This window comes from Dysidea avara, chromosome 4 (assembly GCF_963678975.1).
Source record: "Dysidea avara chromosome 4, odDysAvar1.4, whole genome shotgun sequence".
Classification (NCBI taxonomy): Eukaryota; Metazoa; Porifera; class Demospongiae; order Dictyoceratida; family Dysideidae; genus Dysidea; species Dysidea avara.
Window position 1 is genome coordinate 28,788,690 of NC_089275.1, and position 24,944 is coordinate 28,813,633.

At 37.6% G+C, this 24,944-nt stretch overlaps 1 protein-coding gene and 1 long non-coding RNA gene across 3 annotated transcripts in view; one reads left to right on the plus strand and one right to left on the minus strand.

Moving 5' to 3' along the window:
• Positions 1–24,944, plus strand: part of LOC136254619 (uncharacterized) — a 281,340-nt gene that overhangs the window by 197,716 nt on the left and 58,680 nt on the right. Inside the window, exon 18 of the mRNA XM_066047363.1 lies at positions 9,936–10,007. Coding sequence (XP_065903435.1) covers positions 9,936–10,007 — 72 coding nt within the window. The remainder of the gene's footprint in view (positions 1–9,935; positions 10,008–24,944) is intronic.
• On the minus strand, positions 886–7,168 carry LOC136254664 (uncharacterized). 2 transcript variants are annotated; one of them, XR_010700652.1, is made up of 3 exons: positions 7,146–7,168; positions 1,637–1,708; positions 886–1,132 (listed from the first exon to the last, which is right to left on the minus strand). It is a non-coding gene; the product is annotated as an uncharacterized lncRNA (long non-coding RNA). The 2 variants fall into 2 exon arrangements; XR_010700651.1 differs by having other exon boundaries at positions 6,834–7,161.

Here is a 24,944-nt window from a genome sequence, read left to right on the forward strand (position 1 = left end):
AAACTCTAGAGTTAAACTCATCGTGTCACTAGTAACTACCACACAAGCAGTGAAGCAAATCCATGCCGACTGTTTCGTGATCGAGATTGCCGACTGTTTCGTGATCGAGATTGCCGACATGAAAGGGGATGTTTTGTTTTTTTTTGTTTTTTTTTCGCATGCGGTTAGATGCAACCGCAGGTGCATGCATTGCGTTCCTTTGTGCATTCCGAACATTGATTACCCTGCTATCGCTACAGTACTATCTCGATCGCCTCAAGATTCACATCATTGATTTCACCAGACATCATTACCCTACAGTCGTAATTTCAGCACCAAACGAAGTTTCACTCGTCCTCAGTCGGCCTAGAGGCCAAATACAAGCCCCATATTGTTGTTTTCCGCAATACTCGCTTGGCATGTAGGGTAATGTGTCTTTAAACTGTTCTAAAAATTTTGTTGAGATTGAAACATATATTTCGAGAATAGCTAGTTTGAAATTTGAATTTAGTCGCCCCCACGTAATTTGCTCTCTGTAAGAATTTAACTCGGAATTTAAAGAATGACGTAGAGCACAACTGCGGTCACTGGTTATTGGTGAACTGGCGCTGTGTGTAGTTAATCAGTACATGTAGCCACAAAGAGAAGTGTGTTGCCATAGATTATAGTCTATAATCTATGGTGCTGCATACCATCGTTCGATTTTGAAATTAGTCTCCCCCATGTAATTTGCTCTCTAAGGGCGTGGCTTAAAGAATGGCACAGAGCACAACTGCGGTTACCAGTTGTTGACACAAGCTGTAAGTAATTAGCACATGTAGCTGAAGGAAGTATGCAAAACCACCTGAAAAATTTACAATTGTCACCATGCATTTTATAGCACCCCCACACAGAATTACACATGAAATTACAACATACAGAGAACACATGAATACCAAATAGTTTTCACAACAATAATGTAAGAATTGTACAACAATGACTGTGATATAACTGCTATGAAACTCTTCTCCAGTGGCCCGCCATGGTAGCAAGTCTCACACGACGGCATGTATATTCATCCAAACACAGTGGGAGTAACGAGTAATAAGTGCAGTCACAAGTTGGTATGACTCCATTTGTAGAATCCAGATGAGTGGGTGTGGCTCCAGTATGTCTAAACTGTTAACAAACATTCCTGTTATAAATAAGTGCTAGAGTTGCAATATAATAGTATAGTTTACAACAATACATAGTCTCCATTGTATCACTATCAAACGACACTAAGTGGAGGATATTGTTGCATCTCTAGTATGTACACTCCATCAGTACAACCTGTCTTAATGGGCCACCAGTATAGAAATACAACCTCTCTTGAAAAGCCAATTCCAAATTGAGAATTTATACACTGCTACCTGCTTATTGAGTGAAGGTGGCAATAAACAAGTTCCACCGTAATTTATGCAGTAATCTGATCTTGTATATTCTGTCAGTGGATGAGACCCACTTGGCCAGGACAATATGTGACCCAAGTGTCCTGGATGATCCATACTCAACCCACTTATGATCCAGTGGCACAATGGAACTGAGTATTTATAGAGAATACAGTTATAATTATTTCTAAGATGTGTGGACACATTACAACACATTACAACATGTGTATACAAGACATGCTACGTACCATTTTAGCATTTCAAGTCACCACATTATGTACGGACCAGTCAACAATGCTTCATAGTGCCCATCAGTAAACCTGAAGAAAAGTTACAAAAAATAAAAATACGCATAAATACAGTGAAACCTCATTTATAGGGCCAGCTCTGGGACCAAAAAAAAATTGGCCTGAGTAACAAGGTGGCCTTATTAATGAGGTCATAAACTACTGTTTATCTATAGTTTGAACCTTCTATAGGTGGCCAATATAATGAGGTGGTCTTATTGAAGAGGTGGACACTAAGTGAGGTTTCACTGTACATAATATGGTTAACAATGGTGAACAATATTAATGGTTAACAATAATAATACGCTGAAACCTTACTCAGGTCACTTCTTGTGGCAGATTGCTCTGTACACAAAATGACACATTCAGGGATCAAGACACACGGTAGTGTGTCGTGCGGCCCAAGAAGCCGGCGCGTAACACCCGTGAGTATATTGACAGGAAGAAAGAAAACGCAATTTTCGCACCTCCGTAGCTCTGTGCTTCCTTGATGAAACAAGACGATTTTTGTTGTGGACATGCCCCCCAACTGCAGCACTCTACATTCCAAATTTGAGCGAAATCGCTTAGCGCGTTCCCGAGATATGCGACTTCAAAAATTGGCTCAGTTTCTTCATTTTTTTTTCTTCTTATTTTTCTTTTTCTTGTCGCACACTTACAAAAACTGCTATAAAACTCGAACGCCATATCCGATTGCCTTGAAATTTGGCACACAGAAGGGGATATAAAGGCGCATCTCGGTACCAACTTTGGCTGGAATACGATAAACAGGCAAAGAGTTATGAGCGATTATTCACGAAAAATAACACCAATATGTTGTCACGCCTACAGGGTAAACCGCGTATGGGAAGAAGCTGAAAATGGGTGGGTGAATAGGTTAACTATTGAACCTCAAACCTTTTGTGGTTTGAAAGAAATCGAGTTAAAAAACAGGAAGATACAACGAAAAAACCAACAGTGTGTAACAATTACGCAATCGAGATTAGCTAATAAAAAAAAACGACTGCTTGCCACGCCTACCAGATAAACCGCTTGGGGTAATGCTTTGAAAATCGTTATACAGATGGAATAATCATCTTAGAAAGGATCATCAATGGTGTAGAAGAATCAGACTTAAAGCCACGGAGTTATAACACGAAATCCAACTTGGTGCAGCAAGTGCGAGATAGAGATACTCTAATAGAGCAGTCATCCTAATAGAGCAGTCACCCTGAAGAGAATTCAAGAGATCAGCTAGAAATAAGAAACCTGTATAGAGATCAGCTACACACAAGTCACCCTGTAGAGAGATCAGCTAGAAGAAGTTGCCTTGTAGGGAGTTCATGCAACTATGGAAAGAGATAGTTCAGCTAGAAAAAATCACCTTGTAGAGTTCAGCTACAAAGAAACCACCATGTAGAGAGTTCAGCTACAAACAAATCGCCCTGTGGAGAGATCAATAGAAGAAGTTACCTTGCAGAGAGTTCAGCTGCAAAGAAACCATCATGTAGAGAGTTCAGCTACAAACAAATCTCCCTGTAGAGAGATTAGCTAGAAGAAGTTACCTTGCAGAGAGTTCAGCTACAAAGAAACCGTCATGTAGAGAGTTCAGCTACAAACAAATCTCCCTGTAGAGAGATCAGCTAGAAGAACTTACCTTGTAGAGAGTTCAGCTTCAAACAAATCACCCTGTAGAAAGATCAGCTAGAAGAGGTCACCTTGTAGAGAGTTCAGTTACAAAGAAACCACCATGTAGAGAGCTCAGCTACAAACCAGTGACCTTGTAGAGACATCAGCTAGAAGAAGTTACCTTGTAGAGAGTTCAGCTACAAAGAAACCATTCTTTAAAGAGCTCAGCTGCAAACAAATCACCTGTACAGAATTCAGCTACAAATAAATCACCCTGTAGAAAGATGAGCTAGAAAAAGTTACCTTGTAGAGAGTTCAGTTACAAAGAAACCACCATGTAGAGAATTCAGCTACAAACTAGTGACCCTGTAAAGACATCAGCTAGAAGAAGTTACCTTGAGAGAGTTCAGCTACAACGAAACCATTATTTAAAGAGCTCAGCTGCAAACAAATCACCTATACAGAATTCAGCTACAAACAAATCACCATGTAGAGAGATCAGCTAGAAGAAGTTATCTTGTAGATAGTTCAGCTACAAGCAAATCACCCTGTAGAGAGATCAGCTAAAAGAAGTTAACTTGTAGAGAGTTCAGCTACAAAGAAACCATCATTTAGAGAGTTCAGCTTCAAACAAATCACCTGTAGAGAGTTCAGCTACAAACAAATCTTCCTGTAGAGAGTTCAGCTAGAAGAAGTTACCTTGTAGAGAGTTCAGCTACAAACAAATCACCCTGTAGAAAGATCAGCTAGAAGAAGTCACCTTGTAGAAAGTTCAGTTACAAAGAAACCACCATGTAGAGAGTTCAGCTACAAACTAGTCACCTTGTAGAGACATCAGCTAGAAAAGTTACCTTGTAGAGAGTTCAGCTACAAAGAAACCATTCTGTTTAGAGCTCAGCTGCAAAGAAATCACCCTGTAGAAAATTCAGCCACAAACAAATTGCCCTGTAGAAAGATCAGTTAGAAGAAGCTACCTTTTAGAGAGTTCAGCTACAAAGAAACCATTCTGTAAAGAGCTCAGCTGTAAACAAATCATCTGTACAGATTTCAGCTACAAACAAATCACCCTGTAGAGAGATCAGCTAGAAGAAGTTAACTTGTAGAGAGTTCAGCTACAAAGAAACCATCATTTAGAAAGTTCAGCTTCAAACAAATCACCTGTAGAGAGTTCAGCTACAAACAAATCTCCCTGTAGAGAGATCAGTTAGAAGAAGTTACCTTGTAGAGAGTGAAGCTACAAACAAATCACACTATTGAAAGATCAGCTAGAAAAATTCACCTTGTAGAAAGTTCAGTTACAAAGAAACCACCATGTAGGGAGTTCAGCTACAAACTAGTGACCTTGTAGAGACATCAGCTAGAAAAGTTATCTTATAGAGAGTTCAGCTACAAAGAAACCATTCTGTAAAGAGCTCAGCTGCAAACAAATCACCTGTACAGAATTCAGCTACAAACAAATCACCCTGTAGAGAGATCAGCTAGAAGAAATTACCTTGTAGATAGTTCAGCTACAAACAAATCACCCTGTAGAAAGATCAGTTAGAAGAAGTTACTTTGTAGAGAGTTCAGCTACAAAGAAACCATTTTGTAAAGAGCTCAGCTGCAAACAAATCACCAGTACAGAATTCAGCTACAAACAAATCACCCTGTAGAGAGATCAGCTAGAAGAAATTACCTTGTAGAGAGTTCAGCTACAAAGAAACCATCATGTAGAGAGTTCAGCTGCAAAGAAATCACCACTGCCCAAATTTCAAGGCAATAGCTCTTTCCAATCTGAAGTTATCAATTTCCAAAGTTGGCAAATTGGATGTGTGTGGAAGGCCCCTTTTCGCAAATCCGGTCACATATGTATTATATAATATATAATTTGTACATTTACTGATAAAATATTTAAAGTACATCAACTTCATCTTTTCTTCTTCCTGTAGTAAAGAAAAAAAACATAGGTTAAAAAAGTCCCAAAGCTGGCCTATGGGCTGGCTTTGGGGTATACAAATACAAAAAGAAATAAAATCTAATCCAAAACAGCCAAGCTGTAAAAAAAGTGTGCGGCCCTCAGAAAGGCTATGGTGAAAAAAGATGTGAAATCCAAGGTGGCGGCCAAGAAATGGCTGTGATGGTAGGTTAATGGTAAAAAATTTAATAACGACAATTCAGGTGAATTTTTGTGCCGCTTCACAAAATTTACCTGAATTGTCATTATTAAATTTTTTTACCATTAACCTACCATCACAGCCATTTCTTGGCCACCACCTTGGATTTCACATCTTTTTTCACCATAGCCTTTCTGAGGGCCGCACACTTTTTTTACAGCTTGGCTGTTTTGGATTAGATAGTATTTAGATGGATGATAAAGTAACGTATTATGACTTAAATACTCATGATGTGTCACTGCTAGGCAGTATCTGATATGGCTACCATATACACGGCACTGCCAAAGCACAACATCGCACTCGCTTGCACGCAAAATTTTGCTCAAAATTTTAAAAATTGATAATTAAGGGTATGGCAACTGTTTCGTTCGCAAGGCTGTGTGGCAGCTGTTCCCCTTCTGTACAAGTGGCCACCAAGACAGGTCCACTGTGGATGAAAGCCAGGCATTAGATATTTGGTATTTCATGTGTTCAAGGCATTCCAGGGCTTCTGGTAGTCTCATATCTCACCAGTTTAACTTAGGCAGTGTTGTGGTCACCACTAAACCACTGGAATGCTGTGTTATGTTCATCTTATGCTTGGCTACTATATAGTATAACTGAAGGGATACTCTGAAAAATATAATATCCTATGGATAATGACTTCATCACTTTCACTTATAAGGACCAAAAGTGAAAATTTTTACACGTTGGGCTGACAGCATGTCTGAAGTAGTGCCTTTGATGCTCTAACAGATTGGCTGCCCCCTTGCTGCCGGTACTCACTGTCTCATACACTGCTCACACTAAATCCATCTCTATAGCCAGTTAGAACAGCATGCTTCTTACCATTTTAAGGCCGCAAAATGCAGCCACCTCCTTAATAAGCTAGGTCAGAAAATTTTGTCTGTACCTGAATAATGACCAGTTTTCACTGTACTATTAGTGATTAGTGATCATGGAGGATTATTTATTAAGATACTAAGATATACAAATGCTACAACCTCTAAATATAGCAGTAAAATTTTTACCCTGGTCCAATAGAGTGATAACTTTTACGTCACAAAATTACGTTAAAATGTGTAACCGTAACTTCCGCAGGGCAAAAAGTGGGGCAAATTCAATGGCGGAGCACCTTCAAGAGGCTGCAACTTGGCTTCTGGTGCTCCATTCGGCATGAAACTTACTCAGGACATAGATGAGAAACATGATGAAAAACATCACTTGGGCATCAGGTTGGTTTAAAAGGTAGCTAGTAGCTTTGATAATAATATAAATCAATAATAAATGCTCACAGTGGGCACAGAGACAAACTCTGTCCAATCTTGTTGTCAGGTTGGTTTTACCCAGGTTAAAAGGCTAAAACAGCTTCCCACACAATTATCAGCCATATCTCGCCCAGCACGGATCAAACTAACCTGCACTACTTAAATATCTGTTATACTACTCTCTTCTTTGTTCCTGACAACGTGGTTTCATTTAGAAAGACAGTCTCAACAAACCTCAGGCAAAGTAAACTCGTGCCCCAATGGTATGCGTACATTTTCTGCCCCGGGGAAGTGATTATGTAACAACTGTGACGTCAGGTGTTACTACTCTATCTCTAATAATCGTGAGAGACTCTACTGTACAAACCGAGATACAAACACATGTTTTATCATGCCGGTATGCGCTAATCGCCTTTTTACAATTAAGTTTTACAACACAAATACATGTATAGTTAGACTCACCAATTGTGTCTCAGTAGCACTAGGAAAGCAATGAGACAACAGCCTCTCAAAGATCACAGCCTATTCTGGTGTGCTTATTTAGTAGTAATATAAATTTTAACGGCGTTTATTTACAACAGGACATAATTACGCGCCCCTCTATTGTCTCTGTACATACTTGCCATTTCTCTACTATTCTTATTTCATTTCACAAGAGTTCCTATTGCAAAGGCGTGGTTTCTCCACTTGAATTAGTCAATGCGTGAAGTAGATCGAGATACTCTAATAGAGCAGTCAATTACTCTAACAGAACAGTCACGTTTCTACAAGTGCTGTATTTTTATATTGTAAAGTCTGTAAGTAGCTAGTGATTTAAACTATATAATCCAGCGTTAGGCAGAAGTTGTAAATATGCTGTAATATTGATTGCTGTGTTACAGCTGTTTTGTGACTGCTCTATTAGAGTATCTTGATGCAGTACAAAATGAAAGGCAAAGTATTACTAAGGGTTTACTAGTGTTAGTTGAATGCAGTTGCATGCCACTAAAATTACAGTTGCATTTTAATATTCTATCACTGTAATCTGGAGTTTCTGTCAAAACCATTGAAATTCACTATTGTTTTCAACAGTATATGCTTACTCTAACAAAAAGTATTGAAATCCCATCCAAAAACAGCTTGTAGCTGTAAAAAAGTGCGCGTCCAAGTAAAGCATAGTTAACTGCGACAAAAAGTAATGATATCATAATGCGGCCATGTGTGAGGTGTGAAAGTTGTAAAATTAATATTAGCTAATCAGATAATACAATATTATTGTTAAAGTGTTAATGAGAACTGTGTGATGCTGCTAGTTTTAAGTGTGTGAGCATCTTCATAAATGCCACATAAATTTGATTCTCAATAAAGCAATGTGTATAGATTCTCTGATAGCAATAAATAGTTTGAGTTTGGCCGCCTTTCCTGTATACAGCAATGCTACGAACAAAGGAAAGGCGGCCAAACTCAAACTATTTATTGCTATCAGAGAATCTATACACATTGCTTTATTGAGAATCAAATTTATGTGGCATTTATGAAGATGCTCACACACTTAAAACTAGCAGCATCACATAGTTCTCATTAACACTTTAACAATAATATTGCATTATCTGATTCGCTAATATTAATTTTACAACTTTCACACTTCACACATGGCCGCATTATGATATCATTACTTTTTGTCGCAGTTAACTCTGCTTTACTTGGACGCGCACTTTTTTACAGCTACAAGCTGTTTTTGGATGGGATCAATATATACACACAGGGACGCCTGCAGGCAAGAAGCATTGTGAAATTAGTGTAAGCCTGGGTTTTTTCAGATCTGGTCACATATTACATCACAATAACGAACTCACCAGTGGCATATGCCTTTTGGGTTCTGATTAGTGTCTGCTCTTTATGTTTTGCCTTCCTTTTACCTTCAATCATGTCTGCCTTCATCCTCTTCATGCAACAAAACCATATTGAGAGATCAGTTTTCCATATTTACACTTTCCATATTTAGTCTCTACAATTTAATGTACTTGTGCAGCTGTAAGAGGTATTACTATAGCTAGTGGACGATGTACAGTACTTTTAGCTACATGATAGGATTGACCATGCCTCTTTATGATCTAATAAATCGAATGCAACACACTTCTTAATGAGTTGATCAAATTTACCCACACACTTGGTATTGGTAGCAGGGTGAAAAGGAGGCACATAAAGACCATGCCCCTTAAAAATATCATGTAGGCCAGTTGTCTAAGGTTCACTCAAGATACTGTAATAAAGCAGTCTCCTGAATGCAACAGCCATGTTGTTCAATTTTCTAATAGAACAGTCATACATGTATATCATAGCCACATTATATATGCTATAACCAAAAGTAATATGTAGGGATCCAAGCAAAAAACCAGTAAGACAGGATACAGTATGTGAATGTTGGTATTAGCATAGTTCTGTCTTTCATGGCAAATTTTTTACTGACGTTTACACAAATATTTGGAGATATGATGCAACACCATAATGCAATGTGTTTTGAACAGGCAATTAGGCATGTGCACATTATGCCGGAATAATTTCAGGAATAATAGGTGGTAAAAAAGATCAGGAATCATTCCAGAATAATAGGATAATCTTCAGGAATAATTAATTAGAATTCACATATATTTGTCTTGTAGTATTGCAAAGAATTTTGTAAAGGCACATCCTCAAACATTGCTAGATCAAAATCATGGAAAAAATGAAGATACTCTAATAGAGCAGTCACTTACCTTAATAAAACAGTCACCCAGAATTAATGTGACTGCTCTGTTAGGGTATTTCAATCTTTACGCATTGTTTTTATGTCTGCAAGTGATTTTTTCAGTTGTGGAAGAAAATCAATGTGACTTCTGCTATTCCAGGAGCATTCCAGGAAATATTTGAGAATAATTTTGGGAATAATAGGTGAATAAAAAAAGAATTTCCAGATATAATTTAAAAAGCATAAAGTACTCAAGCATACAGGCAATACAGTGGATACTCTTTCTATGAACCCTTGGATACATGTATATAGGATAGACCAAACTGATTGTGATGAATGACCATTAGCTAGTTGTAATTACATGACCATGATTACTTTTGCCTTGTTCAATTTCTCAGTGGGTAGATTTCTTAGTGACTCTTACATTTCTCTATATTTTTTGTAGCGTGTAAGAATCTCAACTAACTGTAATACAGCCATATTGTTTAGTATACAATGTAACAAGTGTAGTGGAGATTGTGTGTAGCCAGTCCAATCTTTTGTAGGATTTTGCTGAAGTGTTGGATATTGTGTTTGATGATGAAAATGATCAATCTTTTCAGTATATCTTAAATGAGGTATGACTACCTGCACATGCACAATGGGAGAGTTTGTATCAGGAACTCTGTACATATACCTGTATACTGTGTATGTAGAAGCTCTTACTTAGTAAATTATTTACTTATAATGGAGAAGGGTTTTTGTAGCATTAAAACAACAACATGAATGGTGGCCTACGTTTATATGTATCCAGGGCTACAAAAACTGAGTGTGATTGGTGGAAATTAATACATCACCATAACAGTTCATACCTCAATACTAGAATAGAACATTAATTTCGCATTTTGTGATTTATACCAACAAAGGCATGAGAAGGTAGGTATGAGTCATGATGTTTAACAAGTACAACTTTATTAAAATTTCTAATACAATATATGACCAGACTTGTGAAACAGGGAATGTGAGCACACAAAATTTGCCAATACATAGGTGTAGCTCTCCTACCAGCATCATGTGAAGCTATCTAGATGAATGTTGGAGCACCAAGTATTATCGGTCTTGGCACCAAATTCACCTGAATTGTCGTTATTAAAATTTCTACCATTAACCTACTATTACAGCCATTTCTTGGCTGCCACCTTGGATTTCACATCTTTTCATCCTGGCTTTTCTGGAGGCTGCACCCTTTTTTACAGCTTGGTTGTTTTTAATTAGATATCACTTCTTTTTGCATTTGTATTCTGCTTTTAACCCATCTGTTTTTTTTCTTTACCTCCAGAATAAGAGAAGAACTTAAAGAAGATTTTTAATACTTTACCTATTTTTGATTTTATTAGTAATTATACAAGTTATATACATATTTTTATTACATACCAATTATTCCCCACAGGATAATTTGTTTGCAGCTAATCTTTCTACTGGGTAACTTGAAATATAGCTGAACTATCTACAGGATGGTTTCTTTGTAGCTGAACTCTCTACAAGGTTACTTGTTTTTAGCTGATCTCTCTACAAGGTGACTTCTTCTAGCTGATCTCTCTGCAGGTTAACTTGTATCTAGCTGAACCTTCTACAGGGTAATCTGTTCGCTGCTGAACTCTCCACAGGGTGATTTGTTTGTAGCTGAAGTCTCTACAGTGGCTAAAAAAACTATTTTTTTACAACCTACCTAAACCTGAAACCGGGGGGGAAGGGGGAAGGGGGGGGGGGGGGGGGGGTAGTAGTAGTAATAAACAAAATTTTCTTTTGTGTTTGAATTACATATTATTTTTGTGTTCTATATTGTCATGATTGTTGTGTAGCAAAATGTCAGTGAAGGGAATGACTGAAGGGGTGTGCCCGGTGGGAGCATATTTACCTAGTTGAAGCATAAAAAGGTTGAATCTGGAAGCAATATGAGATAAGTGAATCAGGGAGATCTGGAACTAGGAAATAGCAAACAAACTTACAGTGATGTACAAGCCAATTCTTTAGATCAAACCATTGTTTTCTAAGATTTTAAAGCAATTTTTATATCAATAGTGGACTGAGAAAATGACCATAACTATAAGTTGCAATTTTATTGGACCATAAGTGGAAAAATTTTGAAATTAGCAATCTCAAGACTGGATCTTGAGTTACTTTTAGTCAAATCCCTATAAATATGTACAGCACATGTATGTAATTTTTGACTTTATTCTTTTCTGTTGTGCATCTTGTTATTCAGTCTGACTTTTACAACTAGCCAAATTACCATTTACAACTAGCTTTTTGGCCACAAATAGCCCCTTTTTTAGCCACTGAGTCTCTACCTGATGACTTTTTTATAGCTGATCTCTCTACAGGGTGATTTGTTTGTAGCTGATCTTTCTACAGGGTAACTTGAACTCTCTACGTGGTGATTTGCTTGTACACAGCTAGACTCCCAACATCGTTCATAATTTCAAGCTGATCTCTTTACAGGGTATTTTTTTTGTAGCTGAACTCTCTACAGGGTGATTCATGTGTAGCTGAACTCTCTGCAGGATGATTTTTTAATAAATGAAATCTCTACAGGAAGGACAATCTGTTCATAGCTGAATTCTGTACAGGATGATTTTTTTGTAATTGAACTCTCTACAGGATGATTTGTTTATAACTGAACTCTCTACAAGGTGACTTCATCTAGCTGATCTCTCTACAGGGTTACTTATTACTAGCTGATCTCTCTACTGGGTGACTTGTTTCAAGCTGAACTCTTTCTAGGGTGATCTTTTCATAGCTGAACTCTCTACAGGGTGATTTTTTCATAGCTGAACTCTATTTTGAGCTGAGCTCTCTACAGGGTGACATGTTTCTAGCTGATCCCTCTATAAGGCTTGTTTCTAGTACAGGATGGTTCCTTTGTAGCTGAACTCTCTACAGGGTGGTTTATTTGTATCTCAACTCTCTACAAGGTGATTTGTTTGTAGTCAAAATCCCTGCTTGGTGATTTGTTTATAGCCAAACTCTCTGCAGGGTGATTTTTTGTAGCTGAACTCTCTACAGGGTGCTTTGTTTGTAATTTGTTTGTCCCTATGCAGGGTGTGATTTGTTAGTAGCTGAACTCTCTACAAGAAGACTTCTTCTAGCTGATCTCTCTACAGGGTGATTTGTTTGTAGCTTGTTTCCTCTCCAGGGTGATCTCAATAAACTCTCCACGGGGTAGTTTTTGTAGCTGAACTCTCTACAAAGTGACTTCTTTTAGCTGATCTTTTAACAGCATAACTTGTTTCTACTTGAACTCTCTACATGGTGATTTGTTAGTAGCTGAGCTCTCTACAGAGTGACTTGTTTCTAGCTGATCTGTCTACAGGGTGACTTGTTTCTAGCTGATCTCTCTACAGGGTGACTTGTTTCTAGCTGAACTCTGAACAGGATGGTTTCATTGTAGCCGAATTCTCTACAGGGTGGTTTATTATTTTTAGCTGAACTCTCTACAAGGTGACTTCTTTTAGCTGATCTCTCTAACTTGCTCTCTCTACAGGGTGATTTGATTGTAGCTGAACTCTCTACAAAGTGATTTGATTGTAGTCGAAATCTCTACACTGTGATTTGTTTGCAGCTGAACTCTCTAAAGGGTGGTTTCTTGTATAGCTCAACTCCCTACAAGATAACTTCTTCTAGCTGATCTCTCTGCAGGGTAATTTGTTTCTAGCTGAACTCTCTACAGTGTGATTTGCTTGTAGCTGAATTCCCTGCAGGGTGATTTGTTTATAGCTGAACTCACTACAAGGTGACGTCTTCTAGCTGTGAACTCTCTCTTGTTTCTAGCTGATCTCTCTATTAGAGTAACTTGTTTGTATAGCTGAATTCTTTACAGGGTGGTTTTTGGTTGCTGAATTCTCTACATTGTGACTTGTTTGTAGCTAAATTCTGTAGAGAGTGACTTGTTTGTAGCTGAACTCTATACAGGGTGCATGATTTGTCTATAGCTGAACTCTCTTCAGTGTGACTTGTAATGTTCTGAATCTCTACAGCAATACATTTATAGTTGAACTCTCCACAGAGTGACTTGGCTTGTAGCTGAACTGTCTATAAATTTAACAGTTTGAAGTTGAACTCCCTACAGAATAAATTACAATGCAATGGAAAAAATTCTATAATGGAGTAAGTGTGATAAACATAACTGAGTACTCTATTAGGGTGGATGTTCAATTAGAGTATCTTGATCTCGCATTTGCTACACGTAGTTGGCTTTCGAATCATAACTCAATGGTTTGTAATCCAATTCTTCTGTACTACTGCAAGGACTTTCTATGATTATTTTCCAGCGACATACCGATTTTCAGCTCATTGCTCTAAGCAGTTTGCCTGGTAGGTGTGAAAATTAGGTAATTTTATTCATGAATCTTGATCGTGTAATTGTTGCACACCTTCGGTTTTGTGCTGTATCTCCATGATCTTAATTTCAATTAGACAATGGCATGTCAAGAATGCTTTAATATTTGCAACGTATGCAGGTTTTTATTCTAGTAAGACACCTGTAAACAGGTGGAACCTAGTAAGATACCTACAGTGTAAATTCAGAAGTATGAAGTTCATACTGATGGTATCACTCCTGCCATCACTTAGTGTGGTTTTCATACTTCTGAAGTATGAGCATCACACTAAGTAACCGCGGGAGTCATACCATCAGTATGAACATCATACTTCTGAGTTTACAGTGTAGCCACAAACTTCAACAAACAAATTGCATACTTTGTGGGTTCAAAACAAAATTCCAGTCACCACAGGCCATTGTCTAAATTACTAAGACATGCATTGCTAGGATTCTTCAGTGGATAAACACCCCTCAGGGATGATGTAATTATATAATCACCTCGGCTCCACCTCGGTGATTATTACATCATTCTTTCGGGTTGTTTATCCACCGAAGACTCCTAGCAATGCATGTCTTACCTATACTTGTTTTCAAACCACCAAAAGGCACTTCTACAGTGGTTGATCTTTCCACAAACTAATTTTCAGCTCATCCCATGAAGCAATTTACCCTGCAGGCGTGACAACAAATTGATCTTGTTTTACATGAAAAATTGGTCATAACTCCTGAACCATTCAACGACGTTGCACCAAGTTTGATTCTAACATTCACCTTTGGACTTCCTTTATGTGTACCAAATAACAAGGTGATCTGATTACACATTTGTGTTTTATAGCAATTTTTCAAAGTGTGTGAAAAGAAGAATAAGAAGGAAAAAATGAAGAAAAAAAATGAAATTTTGGTCACTCATATCTTACGGAAATGACTAAGGCGATTTTCTTCAAACTTGGTATGTGGGGTGGCCTACCTAGTGGGCACCTCTGCTGCAAAATTGGTTCAAATTGGTGTGAGGATCACAGAGCTACAAAGGTATGAAAATCGCGTTTTCTTTTACCTTTCAGTATACTCACAGTGTGGCGTACCAGGCTGCACGTACCATGTGTCTCGATGTGACCAGTTGAGCAAAGCAATAATAGTATATTTAAATATACTGGGTAAAAAAATGTGTGGTACTGTACATAAAAAGTTTAGTCACACTTTAATTGCTTTAGTATGTACTGAAACAAAGTTCAAATTAATATAACTTATACACCATCGGATTAGCCTGGTTATGAAAAGATAAATAATAGACACTGGAAGCACCCATATAGTGCTCAAACAAAAACTATGTGTCTATTCATGTTTCATGCATGAAGTTTTATTTGTAACACTGTGTTATATTCAAAAATGTTGGTTTTACTGCCTGGTTTTACAGCTTGAACTCTTTACCTACTAAATTTAGTAAATTGTTTCTTGGGCACAAGTAACCTGCTTTAACAGGCATCCAACAATTATAGGAATTAAGACCCACAGTAGTGAGGCATGCAGCCAAGAAACTACATGTAGGGACAGTTTTGCAATTTTAGTCCTGAATTATGCAATCATTTCCATTAGAAATGTATTGTACAGTAGGAACCGGAATTGTAAATGAGTGGTTATCTTGTAGCAACCACGAAAATAAGACCAAGTTCACTTTATTACGCTGATATCTCGGCTCGTGTTAGTGTTATTTCCATAATTATCATTGAAAATAGCTGTCTTTTGTGGAGTAATACTGGCACAGGAGTTTTCTAGTACTGGATTGCCTGTAAAACAGATTTTTATTTTTACCACATGCCTAATCCATATGATAACTTTTAAAGATGCAGTATAAACACAAACCCAACACTGATATAAACGTATTGTGAAAGTGTAACTTTCCTAGGGAGAGTGTTTTCAGGATAATTCGCACCACCAATGTACTAACTATCACTTGATTGCTATTATTTGTCACTCCCAATTCGGACCTAACTTTCTGAATTCTAATTCTAATGAATTAGTGCTCATGCACAGTAAAGCCAGACAGCTAATGATTAACATATCACATGTAACGCAAGCTAATTAAATTGATACATGCAACAATACAGTATTTCACAAAGTGCACTTTTAAAAATAAACCACTGTCCCATGTTGGTAGACAAATAAGAATGATAATTGACTTTGCTTCTTAATGTTGGATTTGTGTCATTGTATCAGTGTTGCCAAGAAGGGGATGGGGTGGGGTGCAACTAAGGCGGTCTGCAAATCCTCCATTTGTCATCTAGCATAGTTAATGGGATGCCTTCCTCTAATAAACCAATGTCTGAATTTCACTGGACCTGTCAAGAAACACAACTTGTTAATTGTGTGGTCAATCTAAACCTACAGTAGGTAATAAATTTAATTGGCATGCACTATAAAGCACAATAAGCAGGCAGTTGAAGGTTCTACAAAATCTCATTGCACCTGGAAAACCAGCTGGACACCTTCATAATCAGGGTTGTCTCATGATCACACAGGTGGTTAGAGCCATTACTAGTATTGATCTGTAAACTAAGTAGTGGTGGGACAAATGTCGGAAAATTCAAACACTTTGTTTGTTAAGGAGATATGTGGCAAATGCATTTTACCAACAAACATTAGTTACCATGGTTACTATAGTACACAAGCATAGTAACAATTTAGAAAATAAATTCAGTTGAATTTAGATTACATTGTATACACTATCTCAATGACTACAGTACATTTTTGCAAAAATATATGAATGCATATTGCACTGAAATAATTATTAGAAACAAACCTTCAAGCATTCATTTGCTAAATTTGTAGAACTTTCAAATGTGATCATGAAATGCACATTCGTCCCAGTAACAAAGTAGGGAAAGAAAACGGTCTGACTATTAGAGCCATGAAACTATTGGGACAAAAACATGTAACACGTGCCTAACTCTAAAACACAAACAAATCCAATAATTTAGACCATTGTCAGCCAAAAAACCTTATTCATGCAAATATTCACTTCTGTTTATCTTTTGTCTGCAGTCAAATTTCCTGGAACTTCCGGTCAAGACTCACGACTATAGTGACATCTATAACTGATATCACACATTCCCACACTACTACACATTCCCACACTACTGAGAACACATTTGTAAACAGCAAGTTGGCAAAGTGTGCACTACAAAGACAAACATATGGACACTTAACTCTCAAGATACTCAAACATGAGTCCCTGAAAGAAACTGACATGGAGAATTACAATGCTGTAATCATAATACATGTAGTCATTAGTCCCAACCTGCCCATAACACAGACATCTGCAATTATGGTGTTGATGATGCAGTAGATCACAATAATGAGACCTTGAAATGCAGGATAATGTCATGCAGTTAAGACCTCATAGTATAAACAACAAAATACATAACAGGAGTCAGGAGCACATTTAATGCACCTATCAATGTAATGCCTGACTACCACAGGTATGGGCTGAAGGTCAGGGTTGGTGGGGGAATGGACTGTTAAGTTTCCAGGGTGGTGGAGATTTGTCATTGTCCAAGAAACACACCAATGCAGCATTTCATGGATGCTGACTTACTATCTGTCATCACTAAAACCTACTTGAAGTAAGTTGAAAACTGAAATAGCTAGCTACAATGTGACAGAAGCTATGGGTTATTGTACAAAGCCCAACTAACCACAGCTGGGTTTTGCTACTGGGAGATTTGTCAGGATATGTGGGGGCAATGTTGTATCACCAGTACTTCCCCAGTAGGTGGGGAATTGTAATTTTCAGGAATGCAAATCCCCACCTCAGCCTATACCTGTGGTAGTAGGGCTTTACATTGATAGGTGAGTAACAACTATATAAAGTAGCAACCACCATCTGAGATTCCTCCTCACAACTGCTAACTCTAATTAATTCACTCATGTTCAGCCAAGTCAGAGTGAAGAGAAGGACTGAAACACATGCACTTTTAATATTTACTCATACAAAAACATTATATAAGCGATATTAACTTACAGTTATATCTACACACTTTCGCAAAGTACATGTAGGTCACAATCAACTATATTTCTGTATTTGGTCATACTACTTGTGCTAGTAGGGGAAGTACCTTGGAAAGTCCCTTTTACACCTCCACTAGCATACGTAAACACTTGTAAATGTACGTTGGTACTCTTATTGATCGTGAATTTTATGACCGTGTGTTCTTATGTCCGAAGACGCCGGAGTACACAATTAATGTACCATACCCTTGAGGAATCCACTGCACCATAGTGGTCTGTCTGATGATGTTATCTCCTCCTCCAGTTTTCCATTTTAAGTATAATAATGTGAATTGTTCTTAGTAGCTTTTGTATGGAAGAACGGCTATGCCAAAATATCCATGCAGTTAACGAAATCAGTGCTTATTAAAAATCTTATTTAATTTCAAAGGGATAATTATTAAAACCTTAATACATGATCCCGTGTAAGGCAAATCCCCATATTTGGCATGTCTGCATGTGAAAAGTACACCAATGTGTACATACTCATATCCTCACGTCCCGCTGTCACAGAATGTCTGGGCTACATGCACCCATCATCCCTTCTAAAAGTTGTCTCTGCCTCTGTTAACACACCAGTAGTCTACCAACATACCAAAAGAGGTAATCATATTGAGATAAATCATGCACATTAACATAACAATGTTGATACAGTACATAAGCAACTAATATTGGTTTCACATTACAACAATTATTGTGATTGAATATGATGTCAGTGATAATCCTTCACTCTCCAGTGCCTCTGTTTCAAGCACTGCAAGAACTTTCTAACTCCAAGTAAGAGCACTACCAGCTCACCTACGAGAGCACTGTAATAATAACTTGTTTACATCAAGTACAACCAATATGTGGTGTATATGCATGGATATGGGTAGTAGGTATACTGTTTGCACATTTGTGTGTATCTTGTGCTTGTATATGATTTATGCATGTGTCTATGTATTGAAATGAAAATAGTATAATCTGGTGTTCCACATTTATATTCTCTGTAATAGACCCTCAGCAAAGCATCCTGTGCTGTTAGTGACAAATAAAGTTTCTGAGGTGTCCTTAGGACACTATGGCCACTATGGTAGTGGCCATAGCAGGTTTTATTTGTGGAAAAGTATCAATATATTCTAATAGAACAGTCACAAACAGTACAGCATAGTGTTAAATTTCTATCTAAAAGCACTCCCAGATGTAATCTCAGAGTTGCTATGTCATGTTTTTTTCAATTTGGTATACCCCAGACAACCTACAAAGGCATGCTTTGCAAATAAGTGTATTGCACGCATCTTAGTGGTAACCCTGGTGTACCCATTACTTGGCCTGACCAATAAATTGCAGTTTTCACCAGCCCTGTTTCTAATAACAACTAGGAATATATGCAGTGTTCGGACAGTTACTTTTTTAATGTAACTCGCTACATATTACATATTATTTACAACTAAACTATTTAGTTACAGTTACATATTACCCATATCAAGTGTGTCATGCAGCCCAAGAAGCCGGCGCGCCACACCGTGAGTATATTAACAGGGAGAAAGTAAACGCGATTTTCACACCTTTGTAGCTCCGTGATTCATTATCTGATTGAAACAAACGTTGCTACAGAAGTGCCAGCTAGGTAGGAGAGTACACATTCCAAATGTGAAGAAAATTGTTCCAGCCATTTTCGAGATACAAGCGGAAAAAGTTAGGGGTTTTTTTCTTCTACTTCTTTTCGCACACTTTGCAAAATCTGCCATAAAACACGAATGCGTGCTCCAATCGGGATGACATTTCGCACACTTAAAGGGCTCATTAAAGCGTATCTCAGTATCAAGTTTGGTAGGAAGCCAATGAACATTCACAGAGTTATGATCGAATAGTTGCGTAAAATAATGTCGAAGGTCTGTCACGCGCACAGGGTAAACCCCTTGAAGGAATGAGCTGAAAATTGCTGTGTAGATGGAGTAACTATCGTAGGAGTGCCTTTTTTGTGGTTTTAAAAGAATCTAGTTAAAGGCCATCAAGATATGACACAAAACCCAACCTGTGTCACAATTACGCTATCGATTTTTATGAACAAAAAACTATTAGTTTACATGCCTACCAGGCAAACCGCTTAGAGCAATGAGCTGAAAATTGGTGTGTATCTGGAATAATTATCATAGAAAGTTCCTGCAGTAGTACAAAAGAATCGGATTACAAACAACTGAGTTATGATTTGAAAGCCAACTACGTGTAGCACATGCGAGATCGAGATACTCTAATAGAACAGTCATCCTAATAGAGCATTCAGCTACGATTATAACTTACTCCATTATAGAATTATATTACATTGCAAGTTATTCTGTAGGGCATTCAGCTACAAACAGTTAATCTTATAGCTAGACAATTCAGCTACAAGCAAGTCACCCTGTAGAGAGTTCAGCTACAACAAGTCACTCTGTAGAGAATTCAGCTGCAAATAAGTCACTGCTTAGAGGGTTCAGCTACAAAAAAATCTACCCAGTAGAGAGTTCATCTAGATCAGCTACAAGCAAGTTACTTCATACAATGTTCAGCTACAAGTAAGTCACGCTGTAGAGAGTTCAGCTAAAAACAAGTCACTCTGTAGTACAAACAAGTCACCGTGTAACTGGAGAGTTCAGCAACCAATCAAAAAATCCACTCTGTAAAGAGTTCAGCTATACAAACATATTATAACTCTATAGAGAAAGTTATAACTCTATAGAGAGATCAGCTGGAAACAAGTCATCCAGTAGAGAGATCAGCTACAAGACATCACCTTAAAGAGAGTTCAGTTACAAAGAAGCCACCATGTAGAGAGTTCAGCTGCAAAAAAATCACCCCGTAGAGAGTTCAGCTATAAACAGATAACACTGTAGAGAGTTCAGCTAGAAAAGTCATCCTGTAGAGAGATCAGCTAGAAGGATCACCCTGTAGAGAGTTCAACTACAAACAAATCACCCTGCAGATACTTCAGTTACAAAAAAGTCGCCCTGTCGAGAGATTAGCAAGAAGAAAGATCAGCCACAAAGAAACCATCATATAAAGAGTTCAGCTGCAAACAAATCACCCTGTAGAGAGTTCAGCTACAAATGGATCATCCTGTAGAGAGATCAGCTAGAGGAAATTACCTTGTAGAGAGTTTAGCTACAAAGAAACCATCATGTAGAGAGTTCAGCTGCAAACAAATCATCTGTAAAGAGTTCAGCTAGAAACAAGTTCACCCTGTAGAGAGATCAGCTAGAAACAAGTCACCCTGTAAAGAGATCAGCTACAAAGAAACCATCCCGTAGAGAGTTCAATTACAAACAGATAACCCTATGCAGAGTTCAGCTAGAAACAAGTCACCGTGTAGAGAGATCAGCTAGAAACAAGTCACCCTGTAGAGAGATCAGCTACAAAGAAACCATCCTGTAGAGAGTTCAATTACAAACAGATATCCCTATACAGAGTTTAGATAGAAAAAAGTCACCGTGTAGAGAGATCAGCTAGAAACAAATCATCCAGAGATCAGCTAGAAACAAGTCACCCTGTAGAGAGATCAGCTACAAAGAAACCATCCTGTAGAGAGTTCAATTACAAGCAGAAAACCCTATAGAGAGTTCAGCTACAAACAAGTCACCCTGTAGAGAGATCGGCTAGAAAAAAGTCACCCTGTAGAGAGATCAGCCACAAAGGAACCATCCTGTAAAGAGTTCAGCTATAATCATGTTACACTATAGAAAGATGAACTAGAAACAAATCATCTTGTAGAGAGTTCCGTTGCAAACAAATCTCCCAGTAGAGAGTTCAGCCACCCTGTGGAGAGTTCTCTAGAACAAGTAACCTTGTAGAGAGTTCAGCTACAAAGAACCACCATGTAGAGAGTTCATCTGCAAACAAATCACCCTGTAGAGAGTACAGTTAGAAACAAATCATCCTGTAGAGAGTTCAGCTAGAAACAAATCACCCTTAAAAGAGTTCAGCTACAAGCAATGAGAGTTTCAGCTACAGTTCAGTTATGTAAGAAGTCACCTTATTCACTACAGTATGTGATAATCATCATTCAATGTTAAATATGCAAACATTTCATCAGACAAAAGCTATACACACAATTACTTCCTTTGTTCCACAATTCCTGCAGTAAAGAAAAAAAAACAAGTTAAAAGGAAGCATTAAAGCCATATGGCCAGCTTTGTGGCTTGCAATACAAAAAGAAATGATATCCAAACCAAAACAGCCAAGCTGTAAAAAAAGAGTGCGGCCCCCAAAAAGGCCAAGTTGAAAAAAGATGTAAAATCCAAGGTGGCGGCTAAGAAATGGCTGTGATAGTAGGTTAATGGCAAAAATTTTAATTACAACAATTCAGGTGAATTTGGTGCCGAATCCTAGTGGAAGAGGCAACGCAAATTCACCTGAATTGTCATAATTAAAATTTTTGCCATTAACCTACCATCACAACCATTTCTTGGCCTCCACCTTGGATTTCACATCTTTTTCAACTTGGCCTTTTTGGGGGCCGCACTCTTTTTTACAGCTTGGCAGTTTTGGTTTAGATAATAAAGTAACTATAATAATATGTAATAGTTGTATCATGTACCCGAGTGATTTTCCTGATATGTACACCCAAGCTCGAGGGCTGTTAGGCCCGAGAGCGTAGGTGTACATATCAGGCAAATCACGAGGGCATGTGATACAACTGATATGTACCATGTAGGCTAATAGCCTACTGTGGTGGGCGACTAATCACCCAAGCCATTACGAGGCAACTCACTAGATTTATTATATAGAGAGTTATGCAAAATTTGATTATGGGTCAGCAGCAAGTAACGTTGCAGTTACGTTTGTTAACATAAACGGGCAAATCCTATGAATATCACGGAAACACTCAATTTTGCGATTTAACAAGTGTTTCAAAGTTGCTACATCGTTTAACCACTGTTTACAATGTTTTCTAAACATCCAGAGGGGTAAGTTCCACTGAAGAGTGATTACCTCGTTATATACGAAAAGTGGGCATGGTATGTAATCAAACATGCGGACACGCGATTATAAATTAACCATGACACTAGTTCTCACCTTAAACTTTCGTCTGTCAACTCATAGGGTGGTAAGGGTGTCGAATCGCCTTCGTATGAGTGCTGTAGAATGCAAAATCGGGCTCATGGTTTTCATCACGTGAGTAATAATAAACTCCCACAATCGAATACTGCAAGGATTCTTATAAAAACAAACAACGTTACCTCATCAGATATAAAGGCCATGGTACATGTTTTATTTTAAATGTACCATAGCCAGCCATGGTTTAACTTAAATGTACCATGGCCAGCCAGGGTTTATAAGATATGTATCCTGGAATTTGCCTTTGAAGTTAGGTGGTTTCATGGTACATTACATATTATATTACTTTGTGTCCACAGCCGTAAGCTGTCATGTATGAAATTATCACTTTATCACGTGACATGATTGCATTGTTGGACAATGTGCAAATCTTGGTTATAAGCAAGAAGCTGGTGAATAAGCTTCATTCAGTAGGCTTCGTTACTTTGTAGTGGCTAAGCGTTACTCAGTGGATTACTAACGAGATTAGTAACTTTGTTATTTAAAGTAATAATATTATATAATATTAGGCTCATTACAGTAACTTCATTAATGCGTTACATTTTAAAGTAAAGTAACTTGAGTTATATTACCTGTTATTACAGCATATTTCGTTATATTACTTCATTATCACAAAAGTAATAATTATTATGTAACACATTACTTATGTAACGTTTTACCCCTAACACTGAATGTTTGATATATGTTCATCATTTTTTGTTTTGTCTCAACACCACTACAATACAGAATTCATCATACACTCCCATGGATTGAGTCTAGTCTCGTCCCCAGCCGCCCATGTGCTAGATCACACGAAGGTCATCTGGTGACATTAGTCCAACTTCTTGGCCCAGGAAGTGCGCATTAATAAAGTGTACACCTGAAAAACTAGCTTAGTAGCTGTCTAAACGTCTTCTTCACCATCAATCATTGTTCTAAGTCGAATGCTAAGAATGTTTTCATACATCAAGTTGTAATTGGCATTCTTTAGTCACTCCAGCGATTTTTTATAAAGTATGACTCCCTTGATTGAACGAAAAGTTTATTCATTTGAATGTAAGCATGAATGAGCATAAGAAACATGTACTGTATATAGCAATATTCCACTAGGGCCAAGAAAGTGGACCAAAGTCACCAGACGACCTTCGCGTGATCAAGCACGTGGGCAGCTGGGGACGAGACTAGATTGAGTCTTTCAATTATATAACTGATAAAAATTAGTGATATTCCCCCAAAAACACCTTCGCTGTAAAAAAGGTTGCATCCAATAAACTACAAGTACTTGAATGAAAAACAGCTCAGCTATAGAAAAAGACTAACGGGCAACTGAAAGAGCTGATATCTGGAGCAGCCAAGAATCAGTGTTACTACAACTACCAAAATGTTCATGCTTGGCTGCAAAACAGGTAAAATGAAAGCAACTGGCAACTAAAACAGCTGATATCTGAAGTGGCCAAGAATAAAATATTTGTTAACACAACCAACTACAATTATTAATGAAGTTGTAACATTGAATGTTAATCATTCAACTGTGTTCTGTACATTCATCCCTGCTACATCATAAATTAATTCTTTGTTACTCTAATTGGCTAGTAATTTGGCCACTTTATTTTCTTTATACTGACTATTGAAAAAGGTGGCCAAATTACAAGCCAATTAAGAATTAGTTTATGATGTAGCAGAGATGAATGTATAGGACACAGTTGAATGATAAACATTCTATATTACAACTTCATTAATAATTGTAGTTAACAAATTTTAATTCTTGGCCACTTCAGATATCAGCTGTTTTGGTTTCCAGTTGCTTCATTTTACCTGTTTTGCCGCCAGGCATGAAAATTTTGGTAGTTGTAGTAACATTGATTCCTGGCCACTCTAGATATCAGCTCTTTCAGTTGCCTGTTTGTCTTTTTCTATAGCTGAGCTGTTTTTTCAAGTACTTGTAGCACTTGGACGTGCTTTTTTTACAGTGAAGGTGTTTTGGGGGTTTAAACTAGATTAGGGATCAACTAGAATATAGTGAACCAATAAAAAAATACTGAACAAGCTTGAGTTAGTATAATATTATAATAGCACATTACTGTAACAAGAGAAG